Source organism: Rhea pennata, chromosome 1, assembly GCF_028389875.1.
Source record: "Rhea pennata isolate bPtePen1 chromosome 1, bPtePen1.pri, whole genome shotgun sequence".
NCBI classification, from domain to species: Eukaryota; Metazoa; Chordata; class Aves; order Rheiformes; family Rheidae; genus Rhea; species Rhea pennata.
In genome coordinates, this window is record NC_084663.1 from 184,802,940 (window position 1) to 184,819,716 (window position 16,777).

General features: G+C 41.2%; 1 protein-coding gene across 1 annotated transcript in view; it reads left to right on the forward strand.

Annotated features, from left to right (window-relative positions):
• The window catches only part of GTF2F2 (general transcription factor IIF subunit 2), a 97,076-nt gene that overhangs the window by 35,656 nt on the left and 44,643 nt on the right, over nucleotides 1–16,777 (forward strand). The window contains exon 6 of the mRNA XM_062576331.1: nucleotides 4,454–4,535. Coding sequence (XP_062432315.1) covers nucleotides 4,454–4,535 — 82 coding nt within the window. The remainder of the gene's footprint in view (nucleotides 1–4,453; nucleotides 4,536–16,777) is intronic.

Consider the following 16,777-nt stretch of genomic DNA (forward strand, 5'->3'; position numbering starts at 1 on the left):
TCTACCCGCCAGGGAGCTGAAGCTCACTGCCTGACACAAATCCTTTCCTGTCTTCCTACTGCCTGGGGATGATGGCCTCTGAGGTGGGTCTCGATCTCCTCCTTTCTGTGCATCTCTGCCCATCAGCTCTCAAGTTGAACAGGAGCTAAAAAACTGTGGGTTCTGCCCAACACTCTATAAAGCCTGCCCATGAGACCTGCAGTTTGGGAGAGATGTTAATAAATTGGACCGATAAGGATGCTTAAGAAGCTGGAAAACACACGCCTAATGGAAGAATCCAGAAAATGTGATTTATTAGGCTTATAAAGGGGAGGGAGTACCTAAATGCCTGAACGGGCAGAAAGCTTTTATAGCAAGCACTCCAGCTTAGCAGCCAAAGATCTAACAAGACCCAGTGGCTGTAAATTGGAGCCAGGTGCAGTCAGACTGGAAAATTAACACGTTAAAATCTAGACAATTCCCTCTCTCTCTTTCTCTTTTTCTTTCTCTAAAAAAACTCAATCAGTAATGTTTGCTGCACAATCCCAGTAAATTTCTCCAGTGCCTGTTTATTAAGTTAGTCTTCAGCATTTTAACCACCTTCTTTTTATTTGATGGGGTTTGTTGTCAGAAGCTGAAGCTGGAATCAGCAAGAGCACATAACACATCACTTGCCTGTCACTAAGAGAGTCAACAGTTGAAATTCCTTGACAGGCTGGCATTAGGGTGTTCAAGCAGGGATTTAGGGGTGAGCGTGCATCTGGCAGCTAGCAATGCAGTTATGGATTGTGTAGACCATCCTGTCTAAAGGTGCATTCACAGTGTACTTGTATCTTCCCCTCACGTAAGGACCATTCAGAATGTGAAAAACTTTGGGAAATGTCTCTGTTTTCTCCTGTAATCGTTGGACTTGTCTACTTTTCCCAACTCTAGCCTATTCATCTGTGTAGTTCTGTCTGATTTATTTTGGGTAGGTATTTTAGTGAGGAATTGCTGCTTTCATGTTTTATTCATCCTTTGGATTCCAGATTAATATGACTGTGGAAGTACCATGTGTCCAGATAGACATGTAACATTTGGGATGTCTTCATTGGAGCTCTGGCCCAGCAACAGGTGAAAAGTAATCTAGGTTTCTGAAGTTAATGAACAGATGCATGGTATTTTGGTGAATGAAGACTAATTAGGCTGTGAAGGCAATAAAAACTTTGTTCTCCCTCTACAGTCTTGCATTTGGAGGTTTAGTGCATCTTTACCAGAGAATATTTATTCTGATAGACTCTCTGGATATGTTGCAATCCCCAAGATGGCCCAGGAAAAGTGAGACATGAACTTTGGCTTCTGGATAGTGGATAAATTTTCTGGACAGTGTATCAGACCAGTTAGCTGTAACATTGTGATCTCAGAGACTGTTGACAGCCTTGTATACCGAAGCAGTTGATGAAATAATGGAATATTAAACCCAAGAAGCCTAGACCACTGGTAATTAAAAGAGGATATTACTAAAGGTGTGAAATAAATCATAAGATATTACTAAGGATAAGTAATTTTAAATGAAAAGCTGAAACAACTTATAATTAATTTCATAAAAGATTGATGTGGCTGATACCTAGTTCACTGATGCTGATTCTTAAAATTTAGGAGTAGTTTCAGAATTCTGTAGTTCACAGGAGTGACATGGCAGCATTCAGAAAGTAGTAGAAGGGATGACTTATCTAAGTACAGACTAGTTAGCCTTACACCTGTACTATACAAACTAATGGAAAAATTGTCATGGAGTTCAAGCAGTAGAAAAGCAAAGAACAGAAATACAATGAGTACTAGCAAGTGTGGCTTCATGTAAAGGTTTTCTGGTCAAATAAACCTCATTTCATTTATTTTTGAGATTATGAGCTTGATAAAGTAGCAACATGGTTGCAGTCTGTTAGCATTTCATACTGCACATAATTTAGTAGCTTGTGATATTCTGATTTTTGTTAAAGAAAAAAATCAGCAAGCACTGAATGAGATGAAGAACTGGCTGACAGTTATCAGAAAGTAATTATCAGTAGGAAGTCATTCTCATATAGCAGTTTGAAGGGCTTCCTCCAGGATCAGCAAGAGGGCCAGCAGTAAGATGGAATCACTGCTCATAAAATGTGTCATGATTGACATAAATGCTGGTTAGACAGTGAATAACTATGACAGGACTGTTATAGTGTGACCTGAATCACTTAGTTCCCAGGATCTGCTTAAATAAAAAGCATTTTCATCAAGCTAAAGGCAATTGTATACCTAGGAAGAGGGTATGCAAAGCACATCTGTAGAATGTAAGACTTGGAAAAGTCTCAGAATAGATGTGTTAAGGACATAATAGACAGTCAGCTTCATCAAGCCACTGAGCTTGACTTTAGAGAGGAATTGATCATAACCCAGTTTTAGCCATCTAAACACGAAACACAGTCAGTGGAGGAAAAAACCCCTACCGGCACAGGGCAATTCACTGAATCCTGAAGGAGGTGGGACCAATTGTCTTCTGAAAGTCTCACTTCCTCTGTTGAACTTGGAGGGTTTGCTGAACGACCTTGAGATGGATAAAGTGAGCCGAGATAAATTCCAAACTAGATGTAAAAACTCTTCTCATATTGTTTTATCTTTGTATGGTTATTTTATCCTGTTATTTTTCTTAGAATGGTTATTGTATCTTTCTATATAGTATGATAAGACCAGTATAGGAGTATTACATCTACTTCATGGAGTCTGTGTTCTTAAAATATCATTGAAAGATTGAACAAGGTGCAGATAAGAACCACAAAACTGATTTAAGTGCGGTATAAAATGCCTTATGGTGAGATAATGCATGAGCTTGAACTATTTCATTTGTTGTAAAGAAGGTTGATAAGTGACCTAATTGCAATGTATAGGTGCTTTCACATGGAGAAAATAAAAGGTACTAAAAGGCTTTTTAGAAAGTATAGAAGGATGAATTAACTGCTGGAAGCTGAAGACAAATTCATGTTAGAAATCAAGCACTGATGGTAGTAGCACCATAGTCACACCTAAATTATTAGGCTCTTTACAGAAAAGGATAAAATTTAATTTTCTATGATACACAGGAGTTCAGGTAAGTAGACTAAGTTCTCTCATCTGACTTTAAACCATTATGAATCTGTAAAAGCAGAGGTATTTTCATAAAATTTTGCTTTGATGTGTTCAAAACTCGGAGAAGAAAAGTCTGTTGTTCTTCTTCCCATAAAGGATTTAATTAATTGCTAAATCAAAACAAGGAAGTGTAAACGAAATCATTTGAAATACTTGATGTCAAAATAATTGTTCTTTGTATTATTTTAAGAGAGCCATCTTTGAAATACTATTGCATCTGTAAATCTGTCTGCAAGGCACTGGAAGAATCAGGGGCACCTGTGGAAGGAGTGCCTGGTGTTACGTGACTCAGTTCTCCTAAGCATTTCTATTATCTTCCACGACAGCTGACAGTGACAGTGGCAATGTTATACCCTACACCAGAAGCAAGATGAGATGCTTTTGGAGGAACATTTTAAGTAGTGAGAGTTAATCAGTTTGCCGAAGTGTTCCACGTGGCTGTTCCAGGCGTGTGTATTCTGTGCACACTGCACTGCCTGTGCCTGAAAGAGAGAGTTAAATTGACTCCGCTCATTCGCTAGGTATTAGACCATCCTAGAAGAAAAGCAGGTGCCTAGCCAAGGTCACTTTTGCTTGCTTTCTTTGTAAAGTCGCTTTCAGTTTTTAGCCTTTTCCTCCTTTACAGCAGCGGCTGCTACTATTTGTCCTGCTCTGGCCGTCACTGCTGCTTTATGCAAAAAGATGTTGACATCAGATTGCAAAGCAGCTCTTACAGAGGTGGATGTACAGAGAACAGTGTTAACTAAAACTTTCTTACACAGGTCAACTTCTAGATCACTAGCTGCAGGATTTTTTTTTCTCCCGATGTTAGCATATATATTATTATTTTATTGCGCTATGCTCATTTGATGAAGAATATTTTTTATTGTTACAGAAATGAAAATAGGTTACCATTTTTCTGACCAAATTCAGACAGGGTAAAAATTTGCTCTCATTTTATCTTCCACTAATTGTGGATACTTTGATTAGGATCCTTTTGTAGATTATTTTTTCAGAGACACTGGCTGTAATCAAGGCACATTTCTACAAAACAGTTCCTAGGTATTGGTCAGTGCAACACTAACAAAGGAGGCCTACATGGCTGCTAGCTTTTTATGAAAAATTTGGTCTTTGTAATTAATTTATAACGTGTAAAACATCTGATGGCAAAACAAGGATGTATGTGGGATACCAGCTGTGTAAGTGTATTTATTCGGCTTCTTTTTTCTTCAATGTCTAAATACTGATTTGAGAATTTATGTTTACTAAACTCTGCATTAGTGAAAAATAATTCAAATGCTGACTACAGTGGTGAATTTTATTTTAATGGGCATTTTTGCTTTGTTTTCCATTCTAGACAAACTTTCCCTGGAAGGAATAGTGGTACAACGTGCTGAATGCAGACCTGCAGCTAGCGAAAATTATATGAAACTGAAAAGGTAGGACAATTATATTACAAATAAGTATGTGATATCTTATTCTGATACTTTTATTATTACCTTACTAGAGAGAGATGACTTTTCTCCCCAGTATCATGGTATTATGTAAGTTTTATATAGGATTGGATCTGTTCATCCTTTTGGGGTACATTTAGCAGACGGAGGGAATGAAGGTTGGAGTGAGAATTGTCCATCCCCTTGGTACTGACTGGTGGGATGATTTCCATCATATACATAACTTACCGGAGCATGCATTGTATTTGTGCATATCAAAATGTATATCTGTGTATTTGAATATGATTAAAGCAGAATTTACTAAGAGCTTAAAGGTTTACGTTGGCCTTGTTAGGACAAGCTTCATGTACAGATTGCCCAAATTGAATTTCATGAATTTCACTAAATACTCAAAGTAATGTTGTAGCATTCTAGATAAAGAACATCTCAGAAAAGATATCTAAAATGACCGAAATAGGAAAGAGTTTAGAGAGAAGTCAGAGACCTGAATGGGAAGATCACTAGAAAAGGTAGTGAGTGAAATTGTCAGAAGTGACATGGAAACCACAAGATATAAATTAAAGTGACAGAGAGTGAAAGAGGACTGGACTGTGTTGCCCAGAGAGGTTGTGGAGTCTCCTTCTGTGGAGATACTCAAAGCCTGCCTGGATGCAACCCTGTCTACCATGCTGTAGGTGACCCTGCTTGAGCAGGGAGGTTGGACTAGATGATCTCCAGAGGTCCCTTCCAACCTCAACCACTCTGATTCTGTGAAACAGAATTGTTCAGTGACTTTGGACAATTTCATCTAATACAAACAGAATTCACCATGCAGGCTGGTGGTGTCCCCCAGGGCTCAGTACTGGGTCCCATCCTGTTCAACTTCTTCATCAGTGACCTGGATGAGGGGATAGAGTGTCTCCTCAGCAACTTTGTTGATGATCCCAAGCTGGGAGGAGTGGCTGACACACCAGAGGGCTGTGCTGCCATTCAGAGAGACCTGGACATGCTGGAGAGCTGGGCAGAGAGGAACCTCCTGAGGTTCAACAACGGCAAGTGCAGGGTCCTGCACCTAGGGAGGAATAACCCTAGGCAGCAGTACAAGCTGGGGGCTGACCCTGTGGAGAGCAGCTCTGCTGAGAAGGACCTGGGAGTGCTGGTGGATGACAAGTTGACCATGAGCCAGCAATGTGCCCTTGTGGCCAGGAAGGCCAATGGTCTCCTGGGGTGATTAGGAAGAGTGTTGGCAGCAGATGGAGGGAGGTGATCCTGCCCCTCTCCTCAGCCCTGGTGAGGCCTCATCTCGAGTGCTGTGTCCAGTCCTGGGCTCCCCAGTGCAAGAGAGACATGGAGCTACTGGAGAGAGTCCAGCGTAGGGCTACAAAGATGATCAGAGGGCTGGAGCACCTGCCCTGTGAGGAACGGCTGCGAGAGCTGGGCCTCTTCAGCCTGGGGAAGAGAAGCCTGAGGGGGGATCTTATCAATGTGTACAAGTCCCTGAAGGGAGGGTGTCAGGGGGACGGGGCCAAACTCTTTTCAGCTGTCCCGTGTGACAGGACAAGAGGCAATGGGCAGAAGTTGAAGCACAGGAAGTTCTGCCTGAGCGTGAGGGGGAATTTCTTCCCTGTGAGAGTGACGGAGCACTGGCACAGGTTGCCCAGAGAGGTTGTGGAGTCTCCTTCTCTGGAGATCTTCAAGGCCCGCCTGGATGCAACCCTGGTTGGACTAGATGATCTCCAGAGGTCCCTTCCAACCTTACCAATCCTGTGATACTGTATAGGTAATTAATTTGGTGATGCTCTCTATTAATGAGTTTTGGAATTTAATTGTGCATTATGTTAAATACATTTTTATGTGTTATAAGCATGCTTGTTTTAATTAAATCACTCTCATATTATGACTTTGTTGTAAATAGAGAAATACAAGGCAGGAAATTTCAGAAAGAGAATCGTCAGGCTCGCTGCCTTAGTTTTAGGATTACTAGAAAAATGCAGAAAAGGCAAAGTGATTTTTCACAATTTCTGATGTTTTCTGTGCATCATATGCCACATTTGTGCTATCTGATATTTTACGAACCTACTTTGTTATTAACTGCTCTAATATTTTCTTACTGTGTTTATTCAGTTTTCAAACTTTGTTATAGCTGTTTGCAAATCAGAACCATGTATTTGCCTGCGTACAATGAACTTATTTCTGTCTATGTTTCATAATTGCTATCGTAACTTTTGTCATCAGTGTGAAATGGAATATGATCCAAATGCGGTGTTACCAGAACAGGAGTCATTTCAATCTGACAAATTTAAATATGTGTGAATAGAGTCTGTGAAGTGTGTTTAGTTCATAATTGTTTTAATCACAAGTTGCCTGATCTGAGTGTTATTTTGGATTTGGTACGCAGAGTTCCAGTAACTGATCAGATGAGCTGCCTGTGGTTGGGCCACAGCAGGAGGCAAAACCCAAAGTGACGGCTTTAATGAAATACTGCCCGAACTTTAAATTTGTCAGCATCCTTTCTGTCATGCCTGCGTGCATGAAGCCCCCCTTGAACTTCCATTTTGTCATGTTGAGCTCCTGTAGGAGCCCGCAAGGATAGGAACATGAAAGCAGGTTTTGTGTTAGGAAGCACTGGGAAGCTGAAAACTGACAGTAATTTTTTTTTATTTTTCATTCTTTTAGAAATAGTGACAGGCTGTGTGTGCTTAGACTTTTAACTTTTCATGTTGTTAGAGATTTTTTTTTGTCTTTCACCATCAAGTAAAAAAAAAAAAAATCTCATCTAGGGGAAATCAGCATGAGATTTAGCAGATCTAGCAGTCACAGCCTCCGAAGAATTTGGTCTAAGCCCAAATAACGTTTCTGGTATTTGAGTAGCGGAACTGAACTTCTCTGTTCACTCCCTTTACGCTCACCCACCCTCAACATGCTGCAGTGCCTGTTGGTGCTTAAAAATAAGCAAGAGCAGTGGAAATAAACTGCATAAGTTACAGAGTTATGTTATGTAAAACCTTTTTTGTTCACGTTTTTATTTACTATTGTGCTTAACATGAGAGAAACTCTCCAAAGGTGGAATTGATAATATTGATAAAACAGCAAATCTGTTGTGTAGGTTTTAAGTGCTACAATAGTAAATTGAGTTCAGGAAGGAAATAAAATTTAATAACAAATGCAGTTGCTTCAAACTCTGTAGATCTAAAAAATAAACTTAAGCTGCACATTCCAGTAACTGTACTCATTTTTTTTCTGGAAGTTCGCTGTAACTAAAAGGAATTATATACTTTCCTGGTGTTAAATGCAGATACGGATTCCTTGTAGCTGCCTCTGTACCTGGCCCAAGGAAATGGACTGATGGATATGTTGTTTGGCATAGCATTTGATTTTCCTGCTGCATTGTAGTGTTTCAGTGAGCGGACAAAGTGATGGTCTCATCGTGGGGGCTGCCAGCAGTTAGGTGGGAGATAAGTATGATATGTGGGCTTAAGGATGGCTAATGAAGGCACAGAATTAGATGAGCTGTGTCTATGGGTTGTGTCTAAGTGTTGTCAAATGTAGCAGATTATAGTTGTTTTTTTGCCAAGGAACAGGCTTAACGTTACAGGGCAGGTGTAGACAGCTTATGTTCAGAGCAATGCAAAGGCAAGGCACAAACGTAACTGGTCAGAAAAGCAGAATAAAATTGTGACAAAGTATCTTCATCCAGTATTTACCATTTCGGAATTTTTGTTGTTGGCAGGGTTTCTTTTCACTTTGCTGAACTTGAAATCCTAGAAGGGGAACAAATACCATGAAACACCTGCAGTCCTGCACTAGTAAATTTTCACATCATTGAATTTCCTAGATTTTTTTTTAAAATTAAAAAGATTTGTTCTTTGTAGCATTTTAATGATTGGTCACACATTTATAGTAACTACTAGTGATACTACTGCATCTAGTTGAAAAATAGGATGCAATTTCCAGGCACCTCTCCCAGTTTCTGTCCACTTGGTTATTGTGGGAGTGGGTCTCATGGTGCTACTTAAAAATATTTTGACTGTATGGTCGGAAAAAGGATGGAGTCCTGGATTGTGGACAGTTTTCGTATGTGATGGTCGCAGAAAATACCTTCCCTATGCTACTCTGGCTAGTCAGTACTTCCCTTCTTGCCCCATCCTGTAGCACGAGAAGAGGTTGTGTATCACAGATTGGGTCACACGTGTGGTTTGTTATACAGCCCACACTGTGTTAGGCAGCGGTCTTGTGCCTCCACCGTGTGGGTTACCTAGGTGGGCTGCCTTCCCCTTGCTTCCTTCAAGCTGCCAGAGGCAGGTCCACCCTGGCGGACCCTCCCAAACTAGATCATTTTCTCCCTCTCACTGTGGTTGGCTTTCTACCACAAGGAGGCAAGATCTATCCCTTAATTTTCTGTTTCCGAGGTTTAAGAGACTTTCATTCCATTACCTTCATCTCCTGGTCCCCATGCTTAATCCTGTTGGAGTTAAGGGCTGACCCCGAAGCAAAGGTCATCTGAGGTTAGTTTGCACTGGGTAGGAGGGGGCACAGGGAAAGAGGACTCTTTCAAGATCCAAGATCCCATCAAGCTCTAGGTCACTTGAGATGAGAAAAGGTATTGGTACTTCTGAAGGTTTTTTATTTTGCACAAAAGAGAGAAGGTGGGGGGCTGGCCTGGACCTCATCTCTGATTCCCTCTGCCTGGTTACTGGTTTCCGTGCCTGGGCAGATTCTCTCACCTCCATCCCTCTCTATAGCAAAACCTTTTCCTCCACCATTCCTTTTTAGTCCTCCTTTCTCCATTCTTTTTACTTCTGTTTCCCCCTTTCCTCATAGGCAATATTTATTTGGGTAGTCTTTTTTTTCAAAAATAATTTGAGCACACTGAGTATCATATGTGCTCAAACTACAATTCATTTGGAGGAAAAGTTTGTGGGGGGAAAAAAAAGAAAAGAAAAAAAAAGAAAAGAAAAGAAGAATCCCTGGAAGAGACTTCTGCAGAGCTCTGACTCAAACTGGTAGTTGCTACAGCAATTGCTTTAGGATTGCTCAGACTGATAGAGAAGTGGGCAGCTGGCTGCCAGGCTAAAAGTTCTGGGTGGTCTTGAAGGCACGTGCAAAGTCTGCTTGTTCAAGTACTTGTTGGATGCAGTGTTGGAAGCTTCCCCCAAAATAGCAGATGCCATGTAAAAACTCAGATAAAATGAGATCCCTCGTTTTGTTCACAATTTCCCCTGAAATGCTGATAGCCTTTAGAAATGGACTTTGGAAGACTTTGCCTCAAATAAATGTAATCTGAATTACTGAGCTCTCCCGTTCACTATACCAGCTTAAAAAAAAAAGAAGTTCCAGGATTTCTTAAGGCCAGGAAGAGCTGACTTTTAAGACATTTGTAAGATATTTGTAATCTTTACCAGAATGAGGCTGATGCTCCACTGTAATTCTCCTAAATAACTTCAAAGTACATCTTGAAGTATCATTAGTGAAAGTGGCATTTGCCAACATAACAGCTCATAACAAGGGACAGGAATTTTGTGTGTGTTCTTGCTTTTTACGTCTGAATTTTCTACGGAGAATGTGGTAAAAGCCCTTAGAAAAAGCAAGTGGAGTAAACAAGCATGACAGACTTTTAAGAGAAATGGGAAATAAGCTGTTCTAGGATAATTAATGAAGTTCCACATTTTAAAAAGGCACGTTTCTTTATAATTGTATTAATTAGGCCAGTAAAAGCCCTGGCATTCAATGTTTAGGCCAAGAACGTGAAGCTTAAGTAATGTAGACTGGTTGCTCATCTTCTCTAAAATACTCTGAGAGTATTGACTGACTGACACTTTGGTATATTGGTGAAAATGAACATTATGCTGTTTTTTTCCAGATGCTCCCTACCAGCAAAAGAAAATGAGTAATTTGACCAGCATGCCACTTCTTATATATTTTTGTAGATATGCTCAGTTGGCTATGAATTCTCTTCCAAAATAAATATGTATGAATAAATTCATGCATTTTCCACAAAACGCTTCACAAATGCTATTCAGCTCTTTTGAAGTGGGAGGCAGTTTTTATGTTCAGCTGAGATTGCATCTGCTGTCCGTCAGTGCAGCCATGATTTTCAGATATTGCAGATCAATTTCTTTGTCTTGAAGTAAATTTCAGCATAATATAAAAAGCCATTTGGTAGGATTTAAGTAACTAGGTTACTAGTTTTTAAGTAACTTGTCAGTAAGTACAAAAAATATTTTCCTTGTGTTGAAAGTATTTCCTATTTTTTCCAGAGAATAATGTGTAATTTGCAGAAAAGTATTTAACAGCCATGTTCATAAGGATTAAACTCTAATGTTGAGAGATATATTCTATCTCTCCCTTAAGTTCCCAGACATCCATCAGTTTTTACAAATAAAGCAAATACCATTCTACTTGTGAACAATTGAACTGCAAAGTAGTAAGGGCGTAAGTGTTTGAGTTTCTTGTTCTTTTTTTCACATTTTTGGAACAGAGTTAAGGCAGAGAAGCAAGTACAAAAAATATGTTTAAAGTAAGATAAATTCAGTAGCACAGATGAGTGTTATTGCTTCTGTTGATTTGCTACTTATTGCTTTGTGATTTTAGCTTCTTTTCTCTGTCTTTTGTCTCTCTCATTTTGTCTGTCTTCTCTTACTGTTCTTACAAGTTCTGAGACTGTTTTCTCATAGGTCTGTATATTGTCATCCTTCTTTGTGCAATAAAGTGAAAAGGTTCTAATTTTGATCACTGCTTCTGGCCATTATAATAATGCTAATAAAGAAGGGATGACCTACTGTTTGTAATCCAGCAGATAATTTATTGTGTATTTTTCAACTGCAGTTGAACTCTAAGATTACTGTCTCTTTTTGTTCCCATGTTGCCTTTAGCTATAAGTAGGCAAGTGTATATAGGCTACTTTAAGGGAGGGAAAAAACAAAGCATGAAACATTTCCATTGTTTTACAGTATACTTCCTAGCATATGGATCACATTAATTATGAAAAACTGGCATTCCTGGTTTTTGCATGTATAAATTGTTGGCTCTGAGTTCCCTTGCTCTTCGAAATGCATGGAGACGCAGCATGAGAAAAGTATGCTTCCCAGCTGAATAACCTACCCTTGTTTTGTTTTACCGTAAAATGGCCTTGTTATGGTATGGCATGAAATTTGCTGCCTTTGTCTTTTAAATTTCCAGGTGAGAGGCACACCTACATTTTGCTGGAATTGGAATCCTGTGATAAGAGAAAATGTGTTTATAGAACTGGAATTTGTTTCTCCCAGAATCATCCTAGTCCTTCTCTGGCTTGCTATTCTGGAGTATAAATAGCGCAAAAATGATTTTCTCTTCTGTGAGGCTGTTGTGCTTCTTAATGGTGGGCATACCAAATGTTTTTTTGTGCATTTTGGAAAGGCACATTGTTTCCAGGTGCCCAGCATGAAAACTATTCTAAAGCAGAGTAGAGATGCTTAGGGATGTATATTTAGTATATGTATATGAAATAGTGGAGTTCAGGATATGGCAGGAAAGAACTAGGGCAACAAGCAGGATTGCAACCCTGGACTTCAGGCGAGCGGACTTCGGGCTCTTCAGAGGCTTGCTGGAGGAATCTCATGGGTTAAGACCCTAGAAGGAAGGGGGGGGGTCCAGGAGAGCTGGCTAGTATTCAAACATCACTTCCTCCAAGCTCAAGAGCGGTGCATCCATATGAGTAAGAAGTGCGGCAAAAGGGGCAGGAGACCTGCATCGTGAGCAAGGAGCTCTTGGCCAAGTTCAGACAGAAGAAGAAAATACACAGAATGTGGAAGAGGGGACAGGCTACTGGGGAGAATTACAGGAATGCAGTCAGAGCATGTAGAGATGCTGCAAGGAAGGCTAAGGCCCAGTTCAAATTGAGTCTGGCAAGGGATGTCAAGGACAACAGGAAGGGCTTATTCAAATACATCAGCAGCAAGAGGAGGACTAGGGAAAATGTGGGCCCGCTTCTGAATGGGGCGGGGGCCCTGGTGACAAGGAATATGGAGAAGGCAGAATTACTGAATGCCTTCTTTGCTTCAGTCTTCACTGCTAAGGGCAGCCCCCAGGAATCCCGTAGCCAGGACGTGAGGGAGAAAGTCTGGAGAAGGGAAGACTTCCCTTTGGCTGAGGAGGATAGGATTAGAGACCTTCTGGGTAGGCTAGACATCCACAAATCCATGGGCCCAGATGGGATGCACCCATGGATCCTGAGGAAACTGGCAGATGTTATTGCCAGGCTGCTCTCCATCATCTTTGAAAAGTCTTGGAGACCTGGAAAGGTGCCTGAGGCCTGGAAGAAAGCCGATATCACTCCAGTCTTCAAGAGGGGTAAGAAGGAGGACCCAGGCAACTCTAGGCCAGTCAGCCTCACCTCCATCCCTGGAAAGGTGATGGAACAGCTCAATCTGGATGTCATCTCCAGACATATGGAGGACAAGAAGGTGATCAGGAGTAGCCAGCATGGATTCACCAAGGGGAAATCCTGCTTAACCAATCTGATAGCCTTCTAGGATGGAATGACTGGCTGGGTAGATGGGGGAAGAACAGTGGACGTTGTCTGCCTTGGCTTCAGCAAGGCTTTTGACACTGTCTCCCATAACATCCTCCTAGAGAAGCTCAGGAAGTGTAGGTTAGATGAGTGGACAGTGAAGTGGATTGAGAACTGGCTGAAAGGCAGAGCTCAAAGGGTCATCATCAGTGGTATGGAGTCCAGTTGGAGGCCTGTGGCTAGTGGCATCCCCCAGGGCTCAGTACTGGGTCCCATCCTGTTCTACTTCTTCATCAGTGACCTGGGTGAGGGGACAGAGTGCCTCCTCAGCAACTTTGCTGTTGATCCCAAGCTGGGAGGAGTGGCTGATACACCTGAGGGCTGTGCTGCCATTCAGAGAGACCTGGACAGGCTGGAGAGTTGGGTGGAGAGGAACCTCCTGAGGTTCAACAACGGCAAGTGCAGGGTCCTGCACCTAGGAAGGAATAACCCTAGGCAGCAGTACAAGCTGGGGGCTGACCTTGTGGAGAGCAGCTCTGCTGAGAAGGACCTGGGAGTGCTGGTGGATGACAAGTTGACCATGAGCCAGCAATGTGCCCTTGTGGCCAGGAAGGCCAATGGTCTCCTGGGGTGCATTAGGAAGAGTGTTGGCAGCAGGTGGAGGGAGGTGACCCTGCCCCTCTCCTCAGCCCTGGTGAGGCCTCATCTCGAGTGCTGTGTCCAGTCCTGGGCTCCCCAGTGCAAGAGAGACATGGAGCTACTGGAGAGAGTCCAGCGTAGGGCTGCGAAGATGATCAGAGGGCTGGAGCACCTGCCCTGTGAGGAACGGCTGCGAGAGCTGGGCCTCTTCAGCCTGGGGAAGAGAAGACTGAAGGGGGGATCTTATCAGTGTGTACAAGTACCTGAAGGGAGGGTGTCAAGGGGATGGGGACAAACTCTTTTCAGTTGTCCCGTGTGACAGGACAAGAGGCAATGGGCAGAAATTGAAGCACAGGAAGTTCTGCCTGACCGTGAGGGGGAATTTCTTCCCTGTGAGAGTGACGGAGCACTGGCACAGGTTGCCCAGAGAGGTTGTGGAGTCTCCTTCTCTGGAGATCTTCAAGGCCCGTCTGGATGCAACCCTGTCTACCATGCTGTAGGTGACCCTGCTGAACAGGGAGGTTGGTCTAGATGATCTCCAGAGGTCCCTTCCAACCTTACTGATTATATAATTCTATGATTAAGAAGGCTTTATGGCAAGTATTATGTGGATATATCCTTCCTGGGCAAGGAAATCAACAGTTGTTTTCCAAGTGTTTTCCTGTTGTTGGCCAGCTTCTTTAGAACAGATTTCAATATACACTATTCCTCTTCTTCTGGTTACAGTGCTCCCTTTCCTCTGCTGTGAGAGGTGTTGCATTTATAAATGTATCTAGTTTGCTATTATACTAATTAGCGTAAGAAACATCCATTTCCTTTTTATCTGCTTTATCTCCTACCTTATCTGAAGGTAGGAGGCTAAAAATAGGCAGTCTGTAATTTTTTCAGGCTCCAGTCATAGCCTTTTCTCTCTCTCTCTGCCTTTTCTCTCTCTCTCTTCCCCCCCCCCCAAAAAAAAAATAAAAACGAAGGAAAAAAAGCCTTACTCATGGGAGCCCTCAGCACCAGAAGTTCTAGATACCTGTATTTTCAATAATCCTAAATGCTGACAGCACAGATTCCTTCTCTTGAAACCAAAGTCCTTGGAGCTGTACACTACTGGTGATCTGGTACCTTTCTGGTACCAGGCCTACCATGCAAAGATATGTCTTCTGGTAAAGTGCTTTCCAGATCTAAACCCAGCACTTATTTAGTGTTCTTGGGGGTTATCACTTAGGGACACCCTTCCTGTTCCCAGGACTTCAGCAGCAGCATTTGAGGAGCATAATTCCTTCTTTTCATCTTATATTGAAAAGTTTGGAAGTCACGTTATAATTCCCTTGGATGGAAAGCTGTGGAGGAGAATGCAAGTTTGACTGTTATGACTTATGCCTTGTTATTAGCCATCATAACCCTCTGTACCTTTTGTTTCTCATCATGCCTGACCCTGTCAGGGAAGGTGGAAGTGCTAGTTTAGTATATACAAGATCATTTCTACATCAGCGATATGGTTTGGATGTAGATCTTCATTTTCCCTATTAGAGAAGAGCTCATGGATCTCTTTTTCTCTAGCCACCATGCCAGATGCTGTAGTCATGCTGAATACTGAGTGTGTTCTGCATGCTGCAAAGCTGCTTTGGCAACCACCAGACCGACTAGCTCAAATTTACACAATATGTAGAATGTCAGCACCACAGCACATCATCTATTTTTAAGCAACTTTGTTCACGTACTACGGATGGTATTTGCAGTTTGTGAGAGATCAGCAGACTAGTAGCATCCAACAGTTATCCTGCTGCCAAGTAGCTCCAAAAATTGTATGATATCACTGACTATTAAAAGTTATGCCTGTGCAGAATCAAAGAATCACCAGGTGGCAAGCTCTGTTGGTGATGTATTGATTTCCTGGATTATTAAAATATTTCTGAAATTCTTGATGCTCGAAGGAGACCTTAAAATTGTCTGAAGAGTAACAAGGTGCATATATTTTCCTCTATATAGCACTTGGGCTACAGCCAAATTCAGAACAAGTTCATAGATGACAGGCCATCCTTCCTCTGTTTCTGAGGGTTTTCTTGTAAAGGGATATCTATCAGTGCTTGTCAAACTGAGGTTCCCTTCGAGCAGTGAATGATTTAATTTCTGAAGACATGGGCAGAATCCCAGGGGTGTAACTTAACTCCTAGAAATCCGTCAAGCCGGCTGTACCATTTGGGGAAGCTAATAGGGATAGCTGCTGTGCACTTCACCAGCTCTGTAGCAGGAAAAGATCCCAGCTTTAGAAATCAATCACAGCCTTGTGCTTTGTAGGAAAGTCTTTCATTCTCTAGATATGTTGCGTATTCATACAAGATATTGAAGCACTGCAGCCGTCAGTTAGCACTCAGCCACAATCCTAAACATTTTCTGAAAGAGAGAATGTTGCGAGCTACCTGCCAGTGCTGGTGTCTGTTATTTTTTTTATTTATTTATTTTTTAATATATAACTTGGGAGTTAAAACCAAATGAACATTATAAAATGAAATGGACTAGTAAGTCACTTGTTTGTGTGTGTGTGTAAATCTATGTGCATATATATATTCATATATATGTAAAAGCCTTCCAATTTCAGTCTCTTGAATTATCTGGACAGTGAAAATTGAGGCTGTCAGTATTGGAGGCCAGCAAATTGTACTCGAGTTGCAAGTACTGTGAATGAATTTTAAAATCCTAGGGGTTTTCTCTACATTGCAAAATCTAGTGCAAATCATTTTAATACTGTTTTTTATAAAAGCTCTTCTTCAGAATGTTACTTTTCACAGTTTGAAGGGAGCAAAAATGAATAGAAAGGATTACTGTCTAAAATACGTTTCTTACATACATTCATATACATGCACAAATTTAACAGTTCTATAAAAATGATGGTTTTCAATCTTTTTGTATTTTTCAAGCCTGCTTTTAAATATAGACACATCTGCTTTTTGCCTTAAGTGAAATTTATACTGCTGTTTTATTGTTGTTACCATTACACAATCGATGTGGCTGTGAGAGAATGATCTGGTTTCTCTTTTAAATTATATTTTTTCAATAAAATGCAACTTAAATGCCAGTATTAGCGATGTGCACATCATTAAATATTCCTTTCTTTTGAGAGTACATTGAA